At 56.5% G+C, this 19681-nt stretch overlaps 1 protein-coding gene across 3 annotated transcripts in view; it reads right to left on the bottom strand.

The window, feature by feature from the left end:
• The window catches only part of ZNF423 (zinc finger protein 423), a 324559-nt gene that overhangs the window by 129503 nt on the left and 175375 nt on the right, over positions 1-19681 (bottom strand). For all 3 annotated transcript variants that reach the window (XM_036106326.2, XM_036106327.2, XM_036106329.2), the window contains exon 4: positions 4494-7708. In XM_036106326.2, coding sequence (XP_035962219.1) covers positions 4494-7708 — 3215 coding nt within the window. The remainder of the gene's footprint in view (positions 1-4493; positions 7709-19681) is intronic.

Genomic DNA, 19681 nt, shown 5'->3' with positions numbered 1-19681 from the left:
GAGGGAGGGAGAGAGGGAGGGAGGGGTGAGGGAGAATGAAACACACCCCAGGAATCTCCACACCAAGGAAGCCCAGAGCAGGCCTGCTGCACAAGGAAGGCCATGTGCCCTCTCCATGGTTCTGCTTGGGTAGAAGTCCGTGGAGGCCACACCATAGCCATGGCTGGTCCAGACCAGTGTGGAGGACGGGCCACGATCAAGGTGATTTTGGTTGTTCCTCCTAGGGGCAGGTGAATGAAGGGGGTCGCTATGCTTGGTAAAAAAAAAAAAAAGAAAAAATCACCAGGGGCCAAGCAGAATGAGAAGCTATCCCCAGGGGTCCTCCAGCGTGTGGCCACCCCCTCGGCAGCAGGAAGAAGACTGCAGATAACTGGGCCCTTCCTGATGGGGAGAAAGACTCCAGGGGATTCCCAAGGGAAGGGCCGTTGCTGACCACAAGAGCCTGGATGTACACACACACACACACACACACACCCTGCATGCACGGGTATGCACATGCCCACGAGGACACGCACAGACGTGCAAACAGACGTATGTACCGTCCCTCGCCCCGACTCGCTGTCAACACACGAGAGCCCCAGCCCCCGCCACACACGCAGCAACCTGCTCCCTGTAACACAGACACACGGGTACAACAGCCACAGAGCAGTGGGGACGTCCTCACGACCACAAGCTCACACACATCGACGTATCCAAACTCATCCCGAGACACAAAGGCTTTCGGCTCTGTCACCGGACCCCCGGTGGCTACATCCGTCACGCCCGGTGTGCGCACGAGCACACGCACGTACCCCTCCCAGACATACCCCCGCGGTCACAGCAGACTCCCGAGTGTCCCCGTGTGCACTCGCACACGCAGCCTCACCAGCACCAACACTCACTAAGGCTCGTGTTAACACACGAGCTTCCCAGAGGCCCCCACGCCGAGACGGCCCTTCCGGCCTTGAACACTAGGCACCTGGCCAGGGCCGTCTGGCCCTCCACGTCGGGGGAACGTGAGCTCGGGGACAAGCAGGTGAGGACTCTCTCACTCTGTCTCCTTCCCACTGCAATGCTGGCCGGACCCCGTCCTCACCCCAATACCTCCTCTTGGTCTGTCTTCCCCTTCTCTATCCCCCAGAGAGCCCCTCCTCCTCTGGAGTTTCAGGCCCCACCAGGAGACATAATTATAGAAAGAGAGAACTTGGCATTCAAAGCGCCTCCTCTGTCATAAGCCCCCTCCCCAGAGCCCAGCCCAGGAGAACCAGAGCTGAGCCCTGGGGCCTGCGGCCGGGGCTGCCTCCCCTTGTGTGGCCCCTGCAAGCTCAGAGAAGAGCCCAGGGCAGAGGGAGAACACGCTTGAGACCAGCAGAGACAGGAGACAGGAGACAAGAAGAGTGGGAACGACAGGAAAGACAGCCCATAGCTGCTGAGTTTCCACGATCGTGATGGCAGCTCACATTTACTGAGCACCTACTATGTGCAGGCTCTGTTCATTCTGAAGACTCACAATCATTTGGTAAGCCCCACTTTAAGGGTGGAGAAAGTGGAGTTTAGAGAGGCTAAACCACTTGGCCAGAGCCCCGCACTGCTGAGCAAGGGGACAGGGATTTGATGCCAGGCAGGCTGCGTCCGGAGCCGCTCTCTGAGCAGCTTTTCTCAGCTCCGTGTCCCAGAACACCCCAGACGGTCCTGGGCTAGGGCACAGAGAGCTGGTGCGGCCTGGCCAAGCCCTCTGACCTGTGCGAGAGCACCTAGGCTGCCCCAGCTGGCACTGTGAGGACCTGGGGAATCGATGGCGGGCTGGGATCTGCCCACACTGGCCTAGAGTTGGGGTGATGTTGTTACTACCCATAAACAGAGCTGGGGAGGGGGTGGGGCTGGAGCCTCCATGCTTCCCCACTCCAGCCGACAGCAGCCTCGGCCCCACGGGAACCCAGTCCTCTGAGAGCTGGTTGCTATGGATACACTCCCGAGGGTCCCAGCCTACCAGCCCCCAAGCCCTCGCTCGGCCCCCAGAGTCTGCTCTTGCATGCGTGAGTCCTAGGGGAGCGAGGGGTGGGCGAACAGACAGCTGGGCCCCTGCCCCCAGGCGTGCCCAGGCAGGGGGCAAGGCCCCAGAGGCTGGGCCTCCACTGGGGAGGTTCCATGCTTTGTCTAGCTCCTTTCTGCAAATGGCCCATCTGCCCAGGCCTCTAGATGTGATTGTCTGCTCACCTCCTCTCTCGCAAGGCCTGGGACAGGGAGAGGAAGGCCTGTCGGGCTCCCAGAAAACAAGCCCCCTCGGGTTTGAATCCCTGAGCTGGCAGGGTACAGCTGTGCATCCCCGGGTAGATGGTTCCCCCTTTCTGAGCCTGGGGACCACCTCTGCCAAAACAGAGGTCACGGCAAAGCTCCCAGGTTGTTGCCATGGAAATGATAAAGAGCCTTTGCGCACACACTAGGGGCTTCATGAAGTGGCCCTTGATGCAGAATCCAGGGCAGAGACTGGGGAGGGGCCGGCTGCAATAGCTCAAGGCTTTGGAGGCACCAGAAGCAGCCCCGTGGCTAGCAGGAGCCCCCGCACCACAGTGGGCAGTGTGGGAAGGCAGGGATGGGGCTGGGGTGCACCTGGGAGGACGGTGTACTGGGCCCCAGCCCTGCCACACTGTCCCACAGTCTGAACGAGGGGGGCAACTATCCCAGACCCCACCCCAGCCTGCCACCAGGATGGGCTCCAGAGCCAGGCAGAATGTGGGTCAAGAGCTCGCTCGGCTGTGGCCCACACTCCCTGGGTTCAAATCCCTTCTCTGCCTCTTGACAGCTGGGGGCTAATAATGGCCAACGGTTCTGTGCCTCCGTTTCTTCATCCGTAAAGGTAGTGTCACGGCGTAGACAGAAAGTGCTCGGCACATCCTTATCCTTCGGTAAGTGTGAGCTGTGATCATAAATGGGAGAGATAGCAAGTGATGTTTCCTGTGCGCCCAGCACTTCCTTTGCTCACTTAAAGCTCGGGGCCAAATACTGAGGTCGGCACAGTCACAATATTTAACCACGGATGAGGCACGAACCCCGACCAATCACAGCAGATGCTCGTTAAAAACCCGGAAGGGCTTCCCCCTCCCCCGTGCCTGCCCGGTGATGTCAGCCCCGGACACAGACCCTGTCGCTATGCGTCGCTACCATTATCACCCTCACTCTCTGGCTTTATAGGTGAGGACAGACGCCCGGAGAGATGGAACCCCTGGTGGGTCCTGGAGGAGGCAGATTTTCATTTTAACCCCGCCCACCAGTGGGAGCTGAGCAGAGCTGAGAGGTGGTGACCAGGGCCGGTGCACAGTGTCCTAGGGGACCCCTGCCCAGAGGCAGTCTCCGTACATTCTCTTTCCACTCTCTCCAGCCCTCCTTCTCTCTCATTCTCGCCCTCCAAGTCCCAGAGTCCCAGGCCCCAGTTCTGATCCCACTTCTGCTCCCGGAGCGGAAGAGCCAGGGCTGCACCCCCGTCTTCCAGCAGGCACCTGCAGCGGGTGGCCCTCCTCCAAATTCTGCCTTACTGCCTGTGGCACCAGCAGTGGCCCTCGAGGGAAGGATACTCCCGAGATCCACTTGGCACCTCCTCAGTCTGGAAACAGGCAACAGACTCATTGGGAATCCCCGGGCCCGTACCGCTGACAGCCAAGGGCCACGCAGGCTCCAGGCCCACCACCACCTTGGCCACTGGCCCCACAGCCCATGCGGACCCTCCAGAGGCCCGAACTTGCCCTGCCTCCCTGAAACCTACTAGCTGTGGGCCTGTGCTCTCCCCCTTGTCTGGGAGCCCCCAAGGTAGAGTCCATTTCTGATTCTCCTCGACTGCCAGGCACCCCCCCAAACGTAACGGGTGCTCGGGACAAATCTGATGAAGAATGAAAGGATCCATCAGCCACGAAGGAGAACAGTCACGGGAACCATTCCTAGGGTCTTCCATGCACCAGCAACCGCCCTAACTATAATGTGTGCTGTGGACGATAACAGCATCAGCTGGTGCATAGAGCTAGCATGATCGGCCTGAACTAAGCTCAGGTCCTGAGCCCTTTATAGATGATCACTATGGATTATCAAAAGAATCCTGAATCTGAAGCCCAGAGAGCAAAGGGACTCACCCAAGGAGACTCAGCAAACAAGCGAGTAAGTCCACCCCAGATCTGTAAGAAAGGCGATAATCATTTATAACCGTGTGTCAGCCAGGGCACCAGGCCCTTTACTTATCTTACACCACGGGTCCCTAAAAGTGATCCTATGACGTCCGGATGACCGTCACCCCCCCCTTTTGCGGATGAGCACTCGACAAATGCGGCCCAGAGAGATAGATAACGTACGCCAACATCACACAGCGGGAAGGGAACGGACAGCCCTGGGGGTCACGTCGCAGTCTACGACGGAGCGGATGCACTTGACCGCCACACGGGAGCGCGGCCTCTCCGGGCTATCAGAGGCAGCACCACGAGGAGACACAGAGCTCAGCGGAGCCCCGAGGAGCAGGGGCAGGCTCTTACCCGGGGCACTGGCGACGTCTGGGCGCCTTTCCGGGGCCCACTGGTCTCCGGCGTGAGGTCACGGTGGTCCACCTGCACGTGGCTCTCCAGGTCCTCGGCACTCTCGAACTTGACGCTGCACTCGGGACAGCGGAGGCCGGCGCAGGGCCGGTCGGCGGGCTCGGGCGGGGCCAGGCCGCCCACCTGTCCGTTGGCGCTGCGGGCCATGCAGCCGGCACAGAGGCCGTAGGGGAGCCCGTTGACGTCGAGCTTCACCAGGTCCTGCTTGCTGCGGAACTCCTTGAGGCACAGGGCACACTTGTAGAGCTTCTGCAGCCCCTGGCCGTTGGGGGAGGACGCGGCCGAGCTGCCCGCCAGCTTCTGCATGTGGAAGGTGCCGTGGATCTTGAGCTCGAGCGTGGAGGTGACCGTCTGCATGCACACCACGCAGCGGAAGCCCGTGAGCGAGTTGCGCAGGTCGGGGTGCATCTGACAGTGCTCAATGAACTCCTCCTCGCTCTGCAGGGGCATCTTGCAGATACGGCAGGTGCCGGTGTCCAGGCTCTTGCTGTGGGTCACCTTGTGCTCGGTGAGCGTCAGCAGGGAGGGGAAGCGCTCGCCGCAGATGGGGCACATGTAGTGCTTGGCGGGGCCGCGGTGCGTCTGCAGGTGCTCCCGGAGCCCGTTCTCCGAGAAGAAAGTCCGCGAGCACACGTTGCACTTGTGGCTGCCCTTGATGAACTCGGCCTTCTTGCGCGAGCCGTCGTCCTCCCCCGGCCGGATGTTGTGGTCCCGCAGCCGGTGGTTCTGCAGCAGCACCTCCATGGTGTAGGCCGCCCCGCAGATGTCGCAGCCGTACATGGGCTCCGACGCGTCCACGTCGTCCTCGCTGGCCTCGTGGCTGTTGGGCGCCTCGGCGTTCTTGAGCAGCACGCCCTGCAGGTCGGCGGGCTCTGCCTTCTTGGCGGCGGCGGGGGGCACCCCGTTGGCCGTGCCGTTCTCGGGCGCGGCGTCGAACACGCAGTGCTTCTCCCGCAGGTGCTTCTCCAGCAGGATGATGGCGTGGAAGGCCTTGCTGCAGAACTTGCAGTTGTACTTCTTGCTGTGCGTGGTGATGTGGCACTGCAGCTCCACCTCGGTGCTGAAGGTCTCCCCGCAGAAGATGCACTTGTGCGCCTTGGCCGGGTTGCCCAGGTGGCTGTGCTTGACGTGCACCTGCAGGTCGGCCTCCTTGCGGAAGTCCCAGTTGCAGGCCGTGCAGCGGTACATCTTCTTCTCGTTGCTGTGCTTCACGGCCAGGTGCACCTGGATGGACACCTTGGAGTCGAAGACCTCCTGACACAGCGTGCAGTGGTACAGCACGAAGGTGTGCATGTCCAGCAGGTGCTTCTGCAGGTCGTCCACCGAGGAGAACTGCTTGTCGCAGCTCTCGCACACGTAGTGGGTCGACGTGGTCATGTAGTGCACCGTCAGGTGCTGCAGGAGGGACTCCTGGGAGTCGAAGTCCTCTTTGCACTGGGGGCACGCCTGCTTCCGCAGCAACAGCTCCAGGTGCAGCTTCAGGTGGGTCTGGAAGCTCTCGAAGTTGGAGAACTTGAGGTCGCACTGATTGCAGGGATACTCGCCGTTGGAGATGGAGTTGGCGCTGGCCGAGAGCCGCTGCCGCTTGGGGGAGGCCACCTCCACGTCGGACGAGACCGGGCTCTGCTCCGCCTTGGACTTCTTGCTGTGGGCGAGCGGAATGTTCTTGTGGTTCTCCTTAATGTGCTTGGTGAGCTTCAGGATGGAGCCGAAGATGGGTGAGTTGGTGCAGTAGGGGCAGGAGTAGACCTCCATGAAGGACTGTGTGGGCTGCACGACCGGGGACTCCAGCTTGGCGCTGCCCACGCCGCAGTGAGCCTGCTGGATGTGCTCGGTGAGCGAGGCGTCGGTCAGGAAGCCCATGGAGCACTGGTTGCAGAAGAAGGCGTTACTGCCGTCGGGCGGGCCGACGTCGGGGCCGCAGTGGGAGGCGCGGATGTGCTCCTGCAGGCTGTTGATGTCGGCGAACACGTCGGGACAGTAGTTGCAGTGGAAGGCCGAGAGGTTGCCGAACTGCATCACCGGGTAGGCGTGGCTCTTGTGCAGCTTGCGGACGTGCTCGTTGAGGTTGTACAGCGTGGGCATGGAGTCCAGGCAGATCTGACACGTGTGGCTCTGCTGAGGCTTGTCGGCGTGGATGGTCTTCAGGTGGATCTCCAGCACGGCCAGGCTGTTAAAGTCCCGCTTGGAGCAATAGGGGCAGCTGTAGACCACCTTGGACCAGCCCTGGCCCTCGTCCCGCATCTTCTTCTGGCCCCGCAGCGGCTTCAAGGTGGAGTCCGGGGTGGAGCCGCGCTCCACGGACGCGCTGGAGTCCGGCGTGGCGCTGCTCATGGAGGCCACGCTGCCCAGCACGGGGTCGGGGCTGGCGCTGTGGTTGCTGGAGTCGGGCTGCCGGTGGCTGTCCAGGTGGCAGTAGACGCCCTCCACCGAGGAGAACTGCTCGGGGCACATGGGGCACTTGTGTTTCTGGTTGGCGTGGGCTTGGTGGATGTGGGTGAGCAGCGCGTTCTCGTCCACGAAGACCTCGGGGCAGTGGATGCACTGCAGGTCGGCCTTCTCGGAGAGCTGGGGGTGGCGGGTGAGCACGTGCTTCTCCAGCTCCTCTGTCTGGCTGAAGGTGTCCTCGCAGTAGTCGCACATGAAGTCGTCCTTCTTGGCCTCCTTCTCCGACTTGGCCAGGTGCTCCTTGTTCTTCTTGTGCGCCTGCATGTGGCTCTGCAGCGAGCTGGTGGAGGAGAAGCCGCGCTTGCAGACGGTGCACTTGAAGGGCTTGCTGGAGCTGTGGGTCTTCAGGTGGATCTTGAGGTGGTCGCTGCGGGAGAAGGCGGCCTCGCACTCGTGACAGTGGTACTTCTTGTCGCCCGTGTGCAGCTTGATGTGCCGGTCACGACTCCTCTTGTGCTTGAAGAGGCGGCTGCAGTAGGTGCACTTGAACGGCAGCTTGTCGCTGTGGATCTGCTCGTGCCTCTTCAAGTAGCTCAGGCGGATGAAGGACTTGTCGCAGAACTGGCAAGGGTACGGCAGGCCCGTGCCCCCTTCCTCCTCGCCCAAGCCGAGGTCACACCCATCTCCGATCATCTGCGTGGGTGACGCAACATCCTTGCTGGAGGGAGACGAGGCGACCCAGGAGAGTTGCGGGTCGTCGTCACCATCTGCGGGGGGGAAGGCGGAGAGGAGATTAGAGGCAATTCCCAGGGCCACCCAGAAACAAGGACAGAGCCGGCTTCTCGACAGCTCGCCGACTGCTGCAGGGGGAGCCGGGGGAGGGAGTCCTGGGGGCAGGGGAGGGTGGGCTCAGCGGAAGCGAGTGGACATGAAGGCCCTCAGTGTGCAGAGGGGTGGCAGGATATGGAGGAGACACGGAGACAAGTCTTCCTCCTCGGCGACACCTGCGTGGGCCTCGCTGGACACCGTACCCCCCACAGGAGGTGAGCTCTCGAGCACTTCCCTGATGGTGTTGGGGGTGCAGCCAGAGAGCGAAAAAGTCCCCGGAAATGACCTCACCGACCGGCAGTCCCAGAGGCCAAAAGGAGGCAGGTCCTCACCTGAAGGAGTCCTGGGGATTGACTCCTCTTCCAGCCCCTAGTCCTGGTGGGAGGTTCCACTTATCCTTAGGGGCATAGGCAAAACCGTGCAAGAAAAGAAAATGCACCCCCCCAAAAAAAATGAAAATGAGCCTTAGTGAATTCTGCTGCACCACATTTGGGGATGGAGCTGGGTCTGCTGCTACAGGGAGCAGACAGACCCGGGAGGCCGAAGTCCCGGGCACGTGGCATCAGACCCAGCAGCACAAACAGGAGTAAGCAAAGGCTGCTTGAGAAGGATCTGTGGGGTTCCCAGCCAAACCATCCTAACAGGGTGTGCTTGCTCTGTCCTCCCTCCACCCCTGGATTTGCCCCAAGTCCGCACGAGACCCTGGGAGATGGCCTGATCCGGGGTGCCTAGGGGATGAGCCCGGGGTCCAGATGGCCCTGAAACCCACCTTGGCAGGCAGGGGAGGCCGTCCTTGCCCAGATGAGCACCTGGCCCACCCTCCCCGGCCTTCGCCGGCCCGTCCAGCCTCAGGGGAAACCTAAACAAACCAGGGGCTGGCCGTTTCTGGCAAAACAAAGGCACCCAGGACCCAGCGAGCAGAGCCAGTGAGGTTCCCCCACACCTCGGTGGGGGTCAGGCCGAGCCAGCCTGCACACGGAGTGAGTTCCGCGGCTCAAGTTTCGCGTCAGGTGGATTTAAAACTTAATAATGAATGAAACGGACCGCAGGCTGCCACGGGCAGGGGAGAGACAAACAAAAGCTCAGATTCAGCCGCACTGACCTTGCTCTTGTAACCCCGAGGAAATAAACCACTGCCCTGGCCAGCACAGCTTAGTCTCCAGAAAAAGCCTCACAGACCTAACCCAGAAAGTCTGGGCCAGAGGCAGCCCAGACACGCATACACATCCGTTCACACACCCGATTCCCACTATGGCTCACACACACACTCACACCTGGTGGCACTCACCACAGCCACGGGCATGACCCCGGCCCCGAGGGTCCCATACCCCGAGGCTCTCACAGTTGCCTCTGCTGTCCCAGGCAGGATTTTGAGGGGTCTCCTCAGCGCTGGCTCTGAGCCTTTTCCTGGACCCCACCCACGACCCCAACGTGCCCCCCTGGTCCCTGGCCTTGCCCCTGACCCCAGCCGGCAGCACCGGCAAAGCTCTGCCTGGGAGGATGAGGCTCTCTGCAAAGCTCCCAGCCCTGCGTCCTGTACCTCCCGGAGGCCTCTCCACCTCTGAAGCCCAGCCACCCAGCCTGGCACAGGGCACCTCCCAGAACGTCCTCCCGGGGCAAGGGCACCTGCTCCCCCGGGGCCTCCCATGACAGGGCCCTTCAGACGGCAAGGGAAGGATGCAGCCGCTGCCAGCTCCTCGGATTAGACGCGGTGGGAGATGCCCCAGCCCCCGCCTGGTTAATTCCCAGCTCATGCCAGCTGGGTTCCGTGGGGTGCAGACAGAGGGGCCCAAGGGAGGAGATGGCTGGAGCTGGGGCAGCTGGGGGACCTGCTGGGCCCCCGCCCCCCAGCCAGGCTCAAATGACTTTTGATTATTTTGATGCCCTAGCTCAGACTCACGCAAGCTGCCAGGGAGCCCTTCCCGTGCGCCTGGTGCTCGGCTGAGCGCTTTTCTCACAACCACCAGTGAGGCGGGAGCAGGGCCCCTCCTACTGTACGGATGAGGAGACTAAGGCACAGCCACAGCGACTTTCCCCAGGAAATGACAGCACCAGGACATGGGTCTGGACGCGCCTCCCGCAGACCTGTTGCATGAGATTACCCCCGCATCAGGGAGAAAGGCGAGGGGACCCCCACGTCCAGCCTCCAGGGCAGTCACAGGCTGCCTCTCATTTAACACCCCCTGACAGCACGACCGCAACCAGCCTGCCATCTGCATTCAGGGAGGGGCCCCCAGAGACCAGAGACGTGCAGGCGCTCACAGGGCTGATGAGCGGAGGACACAGGCTTGAACCCAGGTCAGTTCAACGGTGAGTGAGACAAGGAACACGCCTTGCCCAGAAGACCTAGGCTGGACATGTCTTTGTGCCAGCATTCATTTGCTCCCAAGCCCTTCAGCCCCCGGGGACGAGAGCAGAGCCCTGCACTCAAAGCCCCTCGCTCCTCAGCTTATCCATCAGTCCAGAGTTATTCCTCTCAACCTCTCTGACTCAGTTTCCACATGTGAGAAAAGGGAATCATGTGAGAAGCAGATGTGAAAAATGAATGTGAAAAAGCACTATTACTCCCCTTCTATTAAATGTCCAGAAAAAGGCACATGTGCAGATTAGCGGCAGCCTGAAGCTGGAGTAGGGAGCAAGGAAACTGCAAATGAGCACGAGGCATCCTGGTGAGATCATAGCAATGCCCCCAAACTAGGCTGTGGTAAGCAATGCAACAGCTGTGTAAATCCACCACGTTGCTACCTGCTCGCTTAAAACAAGGTAAGTTTGTGGTATACAAATTATACTTCAAGAAAGCCGTTCACCAGAAGCACTATTTGGCCAATAATCATAATTAGCACTAATTAGTACCACCAGTGCTAATGATACCAGCAACTACACTTACTGGGCACGCCACCCCGGTTAATTTCCTTCCATCCTCACGACCACTGGTGACACCCCACTTTTGAGATGAGGAAGCTGAGGCTCAGGGAGGCGAGTAACTTGCCCTCGGTCTCATGGCCAGAGCGCCACGTTTCCCAGCAGCACGGGCTTCTGCTCACGCTGGTCCCGCCAGACTTCGAGGAGAATCAACCCGCCCTGCGCCACAGTCCCCGAGGCCCATGGCTGGGCAGCCTGGTTGGCTTTATTTTTCTGCAAGCAAGTTTCAAAACTAAAGCAAAGCACATTATTCTGGGAGCCACCAACAGGGCCACTGCCGAGATTATAATCATCTGAAGGGAAATGACCATAAGGCCCCTTACACTGAAAAGGCCCAATCGGGGGAAATGAGCGGGGAAAGTCCCAAATTCAGGCTGCACTGTTTAAAGCCTTTTGTTCTAAACACGTTTGACCTTGGCTGCTCCCGGCCCACCCCTCCGAAGTGCAGTTTGCTTTGGGGGCACTCAGCTTAGTGCTCTAGGAGGCAGGCTGGAGAGATGCGCCGGGGCCAAAGCTCCCAGGATGTAGGTGCAGGGATGTCGGCAAAGGACGAGGGCCCCCGGCCTTACAGTGGCACCGTTCCTCTCACACGTGCACGCACACCACACGCGCACGCACGGCCGGGACCGCACACACCCTCCGGCAGGGGTGCAGAAAGGGAAGGGGTGCAAAAATGGGGCACAAGCAATCTCAGGAGCCGCTGCGACTTGAATGTTTCAGAACCCACAGAGAAGGCAGGTCCAAGAAAAGTCCCATTCAGCCAGCTACCTTGTTCCTTCCAAGTAAATGCCTGTATAGCTTTTACTATTGCCGGGCATTCTTCTAAGAGCTTTGCATGTGTTACCACATTCAGTTCTCTCGACAGCCCAGTGAGATGGGTACTATTATTATCTCCATCTACGGGTAAGAAAAGCGAGGCACAGAGAGGTTGAGTAACTTGCCAGGTGCCACACAGCTGGGAGGCAGCAGAGCCAGGAATCCACCCCAGTCAGCCTGGTTCTGAGTCGGTGCCTTCACCCTCAACTTCCCACTGCTTCTTTCCTTTGGGAGGGGGAGCCGACACCCGAGGAGATCAAGTGCCAAAAGCAGTGACTAATGCAGGTCCTCGGCTTCCCCTCCCCCTAGAATGACTACAAAGTAATATGACAAAATGAGTAGAGAAATCACTTTCAAAACGGAGATTAAAGTCATTTAAAAATGACTAATCCTGCAAAAAGGCCTGGTAGGAAATGGGTTATATGAGGCTTTTGCTGTCTGCTGCAGGAAGGGAACCAAAACAAGCATAAAAGAGGGGAGAAATTTCGATAAAAATTCAATTAAGTAGCAAAAAGAACATTAACTGGGCTTCAGAACGCATCTGCAGCAGAAAGCGCAGGGCGGACCGCAAGCTCACGAGGCGGCGCTGGGCGCCCCGCACCGGCCCCGCACCGGCCCGCACCACCTCTCCCACACCCTGTTTGCGCAGAGCACAGTGGGCTGCCGCCCAGAAGGGCTGGGAGCCTCACCCCCTGGCTCCTCCTGTCACAGAGAATCAGGGCCACGGCAGCCGAGGAAGTGCCTGGACAGAGGCGGGACGTCAGGTGGCCCCCAGGCCACAGGAGCGAGCAGAAGGGGGGACCTTCAAGCAGTGCGGACACCGGCTGAGGAGGAAGTGAGCCCTCACGACCACAGCTCTGCAAGAGGAATAAATGGTTCTGAAAAGCGCCCTGGGAGGTGCCCTGCAGCCAACGGGAAAGGGAAAAGCACGGATAGCCAGTGGTTCCAGGTTTCTAGGACATTCACCGTCCAAGTGAAAGAAACTGACCAGATCTTCCAGACCATGAAAGAAGGCTGAGGAACAGCAAGCAAGGTGCCTCAGGGAGAACGTGTTGAGGGCGGAGGGAGGAGAGCAGGACAGAGAGTCCATCAGGAAATTCTGGGCCTCGGCTGCCTCTGCTATAATATGGGAAGTTGGAATTTTGGTCTACAAGGTCCCTTCAGGATGAATATAAAGGTCATTTTGTGCAAGATTCCAAGCATCCAGACTGTCTCCATTAGAACCACAGAAAGGCCTGACAGTTCTTCATGAGGCTCCAAAAGGTCTCCTCACCACTACCCATTTCCTTAGAAAAATGAAAATTGCCAAGGAGACAAGGTCCCCACAGGACCAAGCTCTATGGTCCTCCAAGTAGAGCCTCCCCTGTGCCTCCATCAGGAGCAACAGGAATCAGAATCGCAGTGACCCTTCTGCAGCTCAGAGAAATGGGAACACAGACTCAGGGACCATGTAATGCCAATTCTGTATGATACAGAAGGTCCAGAGAGAGAAGGGGACTTCCAGGATGATAAATTGGTAGTGCTTGCCTAGAGTACTGTATTCAGAAGGATTGTAAAGCCATATCTGGGCTCAGAAGACATGAGTGCTGAAATTAATTGGTGATGTCTGCCATGAGCACAGGTCTGTACACGTGGAATGTTCCAAGGGCACTGAACAAGTCAGAGGAAGGAATCTCCTGACTCCCAGTGCTAAAGAAGAGGGCTTTAGCCAGCAGGTTTCCTCCTCCAAGAAAGGAGCTGCCTATCCTCTCTGAAAAGGGAGGCCTTGAGGCAGGGTCCCGAAAATCCTGTTGTTCAAGTACAGATAAGAGGACTCAGAAGAGTGAATGTGCTTCAGGACACACCATAGACTGCACTCCCCTTGGGGCAGCCAGAACCTAAACAGGTGTCTTTCCAGACTGAAATGATACAAGTTCAGCTGAGGAGGGCATCTGGCCATATTCTTGATCTCTTCTTGGGAAACTTCAACCCTACCCATCTGTGTCTCTGTACCACCTAGAAGCCTGGGGCAGCAGAGGGAACATGGGGGCACCGGGCAAGCTCGGAGGCCCTCTCCTGGGGCTGCTTCCAGCTCACGGTGACGCCAACTTCCCTGGGAGGCCGGAGGCTCCCCTCCCAGCAAACCCCAGGTGAGTGGGGGCCTAGATCCCAGGACACAAAGGCCCAGCAGGAGATGGGGCCAGCAGCCCAGAGCCCCCAGGCTGAATAGGGGGCATCCTCAGCATCTCAGTGCCTATCAGGGGCTCAGCCCCCAGAGAAAGAATCTAGTCTCCAGCCAGGCCTAAGGGGAACCGAATTCACAGACAGCAGGGGGACAGAGTGCCTGCCCTGTTCCTTGCACTTCAACCAGGCGCCAAAGCTGGCCATCCGTCCCAGAATATTCCTCACCTCAATGGCATCCACACATGTAGAATCAATACCAATGCAAGGGGGAGGGGAGGGAAGTGAGAGGAAGTTAACAGACTCATCTTATTTCGTAGATGGGGAAACTGAGACCACACAGCAAGGAGCAGACAGATGCAGAACTAAACTCATAAAAACCACAGCACTTACTGTTTAAGGAACATTTTCTGGAAGCCAAGTTCTTTGCTAGCATGTTCTCATTTGATTCTTACACACATCAGGAGGTAGGTACTATTACCATCCCCTTCTTTTTTTTTTCTTTTCTTTTTTATTTTTTTTTTAAAGATCTTATTTATTTATTTGACAGAGAGAGACACAGTGAGAGAGGGAACACAAGCAGGGGGAGTAGGAGAGGGAGAAGCAGGCTTCCCGCTGGGCAGGGAGCCCGACGCGGGGCTCGATCCCAGGACCCTGGGATCATGACCTGAGCCGAAGGCAGACGCTTAACGACTGAGCCACCCAGGCGCCCCTTCTTTTTTTTCTTTTTTTAAGATTTTATTTATTTATTTATTTGAGAGAGAGAGCACAAGTGGGGAGCCTGATGCGGGGCTCAATCCCAGGACCCTGAGACCATGACCTGAGCCGAAAGCAGACGCTTAACTGACAGAGCCACCCAGGCCCCCCTACATTCCCCTTCTTTAGAACTGCAGACTGAGGCTCCAAGAAAGAAAGCAACCCCTTGGGCACACACTGCTAGTGAGTGACAGATGTCCCCCAGCCCCATTCACTCACTAACCACCAGACTATGTTGCCTCTCCTGCCCTGAATGCTGGTTCAGGCCCAACCTGCTGCAGAAGCTGCTCCCTCGTTCTTGAGGCCCACCATGGACCAGCACAGAGCCAGGACCTATGGCTCAAGGAGAGCCAGGAAGAGGTCCCACACTCTACAATCCCACCTGCCAAAAAGGCAAATTCATGTCCTGAAGTGGATTAGCAGGCCGGCCGGGCTCCAAGGCCAAGCACCAATGAAGGTAGCCGGCCTCTTTCCTCACTTGATGGCGGATAAAGCATGCTAGCAGAACTGGGCAGAACTGACCTGGGAGGCTGTGGGAAGAAGAGTCATGACTACCCCCCTCCCAAGAATGTCCGTGCCCTAAATCCCCAAAACCTATGAATACATTACATTACATGGCAAAGGGGAATTAAGGTTACAGTTGGAATTAAGGTTGCTAATGAGCTGAGCTTAAGATAAAGCGATGATCCCAGATTATCTGGGTAGGCCAAATGTAATCACAAAAGTCCTTAAAATGTGGAAGAAAGAGGCAAAAGAGGACGATGCCACAAGACAAGTAATGGGGGCAGCTTCTAAAAACTAGAAAGGCAAGGAAACAGACCCTCCCCTACAGCTTCCAGAAAGGAATGCAGGCCCACTGATGCCACAATTTTAGCCCCGTGAGATCTGCATTAGTCTTCTGACCTACAGAACCATAAGAAATTAATTTTCATTGTTTCAAGCTACTAAGTTTGTGGTCATTTGTTACAGCAGCCATCGGAAACTAATACAGATTTTGCTTCTAGGAGAGAGGTGCTGCTATAATCAATACCTAAAAGTGCAGAAGCGGCTTTGGAATCAGGCAGTGAGCAGCCACTAGAATTCTCAGGAGTATGGTAGGAAGAGCCTACATTGCCTTAAAAAGATTGTTCATGAGAGGCCGCCTAGGTGGCTCAGTTGGTTAAGCATCTGACTCTTGATTTTGGCTCAGGTCATGATCTCAGGGTTGTGAGACTGAGCCCCGTGTCGGGCTCTGCGCTGGGTGTGGAGACTGCTTGGGATTTTCTCTCTCTCTCTCTCTCTTTCGTCCCTGCCCCTCCCCCCTAAAAAAAAAAAGACTGTTCATAGAAATAGGGATGCTAATGACCCTGTTAGTGAAGACGCAGAAGGAAGTAAGGAGTACAAAGGAAAACCTAAATCGTCATAGAAAATACCCGAATCATCATGACCAGACTGTCAAGAGAAACTTAGACACTAAGGGCCCTGATGGTGAGGGCTTAGAAGAAAATGAGGAACATGATCCTGGAAACTGGAGGCAACAGATCCTTATTATAGAGTGGCAGAAAGCTCAGTGGAATTGTGTCCCACAATTATGTGGAAAGCAGAACTTGTAACGGATAAAAATGGATATTTAGCTGAGGAGATTTCCAAGCAAAATGTCGAAGGCATGGCCTGGTTTCGTCTCGAGAAGAAAAGAGCTAGATCAACAGAGCTGTCAAACGAAAAGCAAGCCAGGAATTGATCATTTTGGAAATCCTCAGCCTACCCAGATAGCAAAAGACATTATAATTAAGAGATTCTCCAACAGGAAAGCGCACACTGGAGAGAAGGCTGAGGGTATGACTGTACATCATGCTAACATCTCAGAAAAATCAAAAGCTCAGAGTATTCAGTCCCATGAAAGGCTCTTTGAAAAGATTAAGTGTGTGGCCTACAGATCCCCTAGATCAAACCAGAGAGCATCTAGGAAATTTGGGGTGATTTCTCTGCAACCATCTCAGTAGAAGCCAAAAGTAAAGATAGGATTATCTAGAAAATATCTATGGAGGAACTTCTTGTCTGATAGAGTAGATCCCCATGACATACACAGGAGACCCACAAGGTTGTTGAGAACTCGATATCACAGAAACGCAGCCAACTTGTACCAAAAAGGACAGAAATGAAACAAAGAAGGCTGTCAGACTCCCAAAACTCTACAGCAGGAAACAGGCTAACAAACTACTCAGCTGGGGGGCGCTTGGGTGGCGCAGTCAGTTAAGCATCCAAGTCTTGGTTTCAGCTCAGGTCATGATCTGAGGGTCATGAGATCGAACCCCACACCGGGCTCCACACTCACCACAGAGTCTGCTTCAGATTCTCTCTCCCTCTCCCTCTGCCCCTCCTCACCCCCCACACATGCGCTCGCACTGTCTCTCTCTAAAATAAATAAATCTATAAAATAAAGTAAAAGAAAACAAAACGAAACTACTCAGCTGCAAACATGTGCTACCTTTCATTAAGAGAAAAAAAAAAAAAGAAAGGATGACTCAGAGGGTGGAACCTCCAGCCCAGAAGGCAAAGCCGCAGCCAGAGGGTAGAATTCTGAGCACAGAGGGTGGGGCTGTGAGCCCAGAGCACGGAGCCACGGGCCATGCAGAATGAGATCATATTGGACTGGGCTCAGATTCTGGCACCGTAAAACCACAGGCAAGCACATCCCCTCTTTGTGTCTTCACTTCCCCAACTCTCCAGAGAAGGAATCAGATGAACTGGTCTCGGAGAGCCTTGGCAGCTCTAAGAGTCTGTGATCCATTAGTGATGTCTGCCCTGGGTACAGGAATGAGGAACAGCAGGTAGGAGGCATCCCAGTTCGCTGCTGGCTTAGGTATTTTTTTCACTGAGCCCGTATTTGTCAAGCCAGCTCCATATGCTTAGTCCTCTGAGGGGTACAGAAAGCACTCGGCATTCTTAGGTTGCTATGCTCTTCTCTGCCCAACCTGTCCATCAGTCACTGTCTAAACTTGCAACTCGAAACCAATTCTTTGCTGCTCTGAAGCACTTTGAAAGAGAAAAAAAACAAAAAGCCCCTTTCGTCATGGCGATGGTTAGTCCTGCCTGCAGATGTTTGGTTTCCTTAAAGGGACGGATGGGGGTACGGTGTAAGGGATAGAGGCCCAACCCCTGGGAAGTCAAGAATCCACCCTGGGAAGGAAGGGGACGGGGAAGCTGGAGGGTCTTTCCTTAGAGGTAGGGCAAGGAGGCCCACGGAGGCTACCAGAAGCTGATGTGACTCTACCTGAAATCTTAAATTAGAACTATGCTATTAGCAAAGATAATAGCAGCTCATCTTCACCCTCCCCTCCTCCAGGGAGCTCAGAGTGCCTTTGTGGATAGGATCTCAGAAGCCCCAGTGAGACCACAGCGAGGGGAAGGGGGGATCCTTCTTTCAGTTTGGGGATAAAAACTAAGCAGGTTGGGGCACTGGGGGGCTGGCGGGCAGCATGGGGGTGGGGACAGGCCTGCAGAGGTCAGCGGCCCAACACTGAGACAAGGGGGAAGGTATTCTTGCCCTTGGAGCTGCTTCTCCAGCGGGTCCTGGAGGGTGAAGAGTGGGACCCAGTTCCCTGCTCGGCCTCAAAGGGGCGCTGAGCACGTAGCCTCTGAGGGGCCGCATGTCTTTTTCCAGCCAGCTCGGGGCTGTGCTGAAATACCACCTCACAGCGAACAGTGGCCATCAAAGCCCTTAGTAAACCTTCCGGGAGCCCAAACCATCAGCGTAATCGTAATCGTAAAGAGACTAGGTCAATTGCAGGGAGACGCGAGTAACGGGGAGACAACAGAGCCACGGGGAAGAGGACAGGCTTGCTTAGCCGGAGCTGCCACTCGTTGGCTGTGTGACTATGGACAAGTTACTGCACCTCTCTGAGCCCCCATTTCCTCATCCATTGGATGGGGATCACAAAATGGGTAATGGGTAGATGCTGCTAAGCATTCAATGAACGTTGACTAAAGAAAATAAGGCGGTTGCTCTATAACTTTATCATTAATTGTAAAGACCCTCATCTGTGTGGCATTTCAAGTTCTGCCCAGCAGCTTCACACCCATGATCCCATTTGACACTGAGCAGCTCGGTGAGGTCGTAGTGGTGGTGGTTTTTCCCATATTACGGGCAGGCAGCGTGGCATACCCCCGGCATCCCACCCACTCAGCGTCCCCCTCTCGCACTCCACACCAAGCTGCGTGGTCACCCCACGGATGAGGAACCAGAACAGAGAGGTTAGGTCACATCCCGATGTCAGAAAGCAGATGGTAATTAGAAAAGCTGGGGCCGGACTCCCAGCCCAAGGGCTCTCAGCCAGCTGGACTGAGAGAAACAGTGACCCGAGCAGTGGGACACAGATCACCATGGCTGTCCTCCCCCCGGACAGACTGGGGGCCACCCAGTTATCCGTTATTTTGTAAAAACGTCAACATTTAGAAATGGAGAACTCCTTAAGTTTTGTTTTTTTTTTAAATCCACATTCACTTCTGGCTTTTCTTAAAGGAGAAGGAGAGCTGTGGCAGAGGTTCTGATCCGCACATCCATGATGGAGCCCAGCCGCGGCTCCCAGTCTGGACCAGGGCCGCTCACTCTCCTGCGTGCCCACGCTCGCAGGGCCCCCTTCCCCGTCGCAAAGTGTCCTTACACACTCAGCTCCACCGAGATCATCGAACTTCCCTCGGTTTTACAGATGCAGAAAACTGCCTCCATTTCTCCATCTGTATAATGGGAATAATAATGGTCCCAACTACCGGGTTGCTATGCAGACGAAGGAAGTGAGTATCTGTAACGTGTTATATGTGAGAAATTCTCTGCAATGTATAAAGTAAAAAAATAGTCACTGGCTACTGGCTCCCCAGCTCAATATAAGGTCACAGGACAGAGAGAGGGAGAGGCAGGCAACAGCCCTGTTGGTCTGAATGGACACAAGACAAGGGAGTGGTCCCATCTTCCTGGGTCCTGATTAACTACCAGGGGCGTCTAAGTTAAGGGCCAGCAATTAACCCTATAGAAGACGGTTTTCAAAGCAAAGGACACTTGACCTGCATAAAAGGCCCTACAATTGACAATCCCAAGACATCGGAGAGAAAGGAGCTTTCCAGAGCAGCTAGCCCAGCCCCCGCATACGGACGGAGAGACTGAGGCACCAGCAGCCTTGCTAGGGCATGGACCTGGAGTGCAGGGGGTGGGGGATACGGTCTCGCTGCCCTGCACCCACGGCTGCTGCCACCCCAAAGGACCACTGGACACACAGGACAGG

The sequence above is a fragment of the Halichoerus grypus genome, chromosome 15 (assembly GCF_964656455.1).
Source record: "Halichoerus grypus chromosome 15, mHalGry1.hap1.1, whole genome shotgun sequence".
Lineage (NCBI taxonomy): Eukaryota > Metazoa > Chordata > Mammalia > Carnivora > Phocidae > Halichoerus > Halichoerus grypus.
The sequence above is the reverse complement of the archived record's forward strand: the minus strand, read 5'-3'. Positions and strand labels throughout refer to the sequence as shown.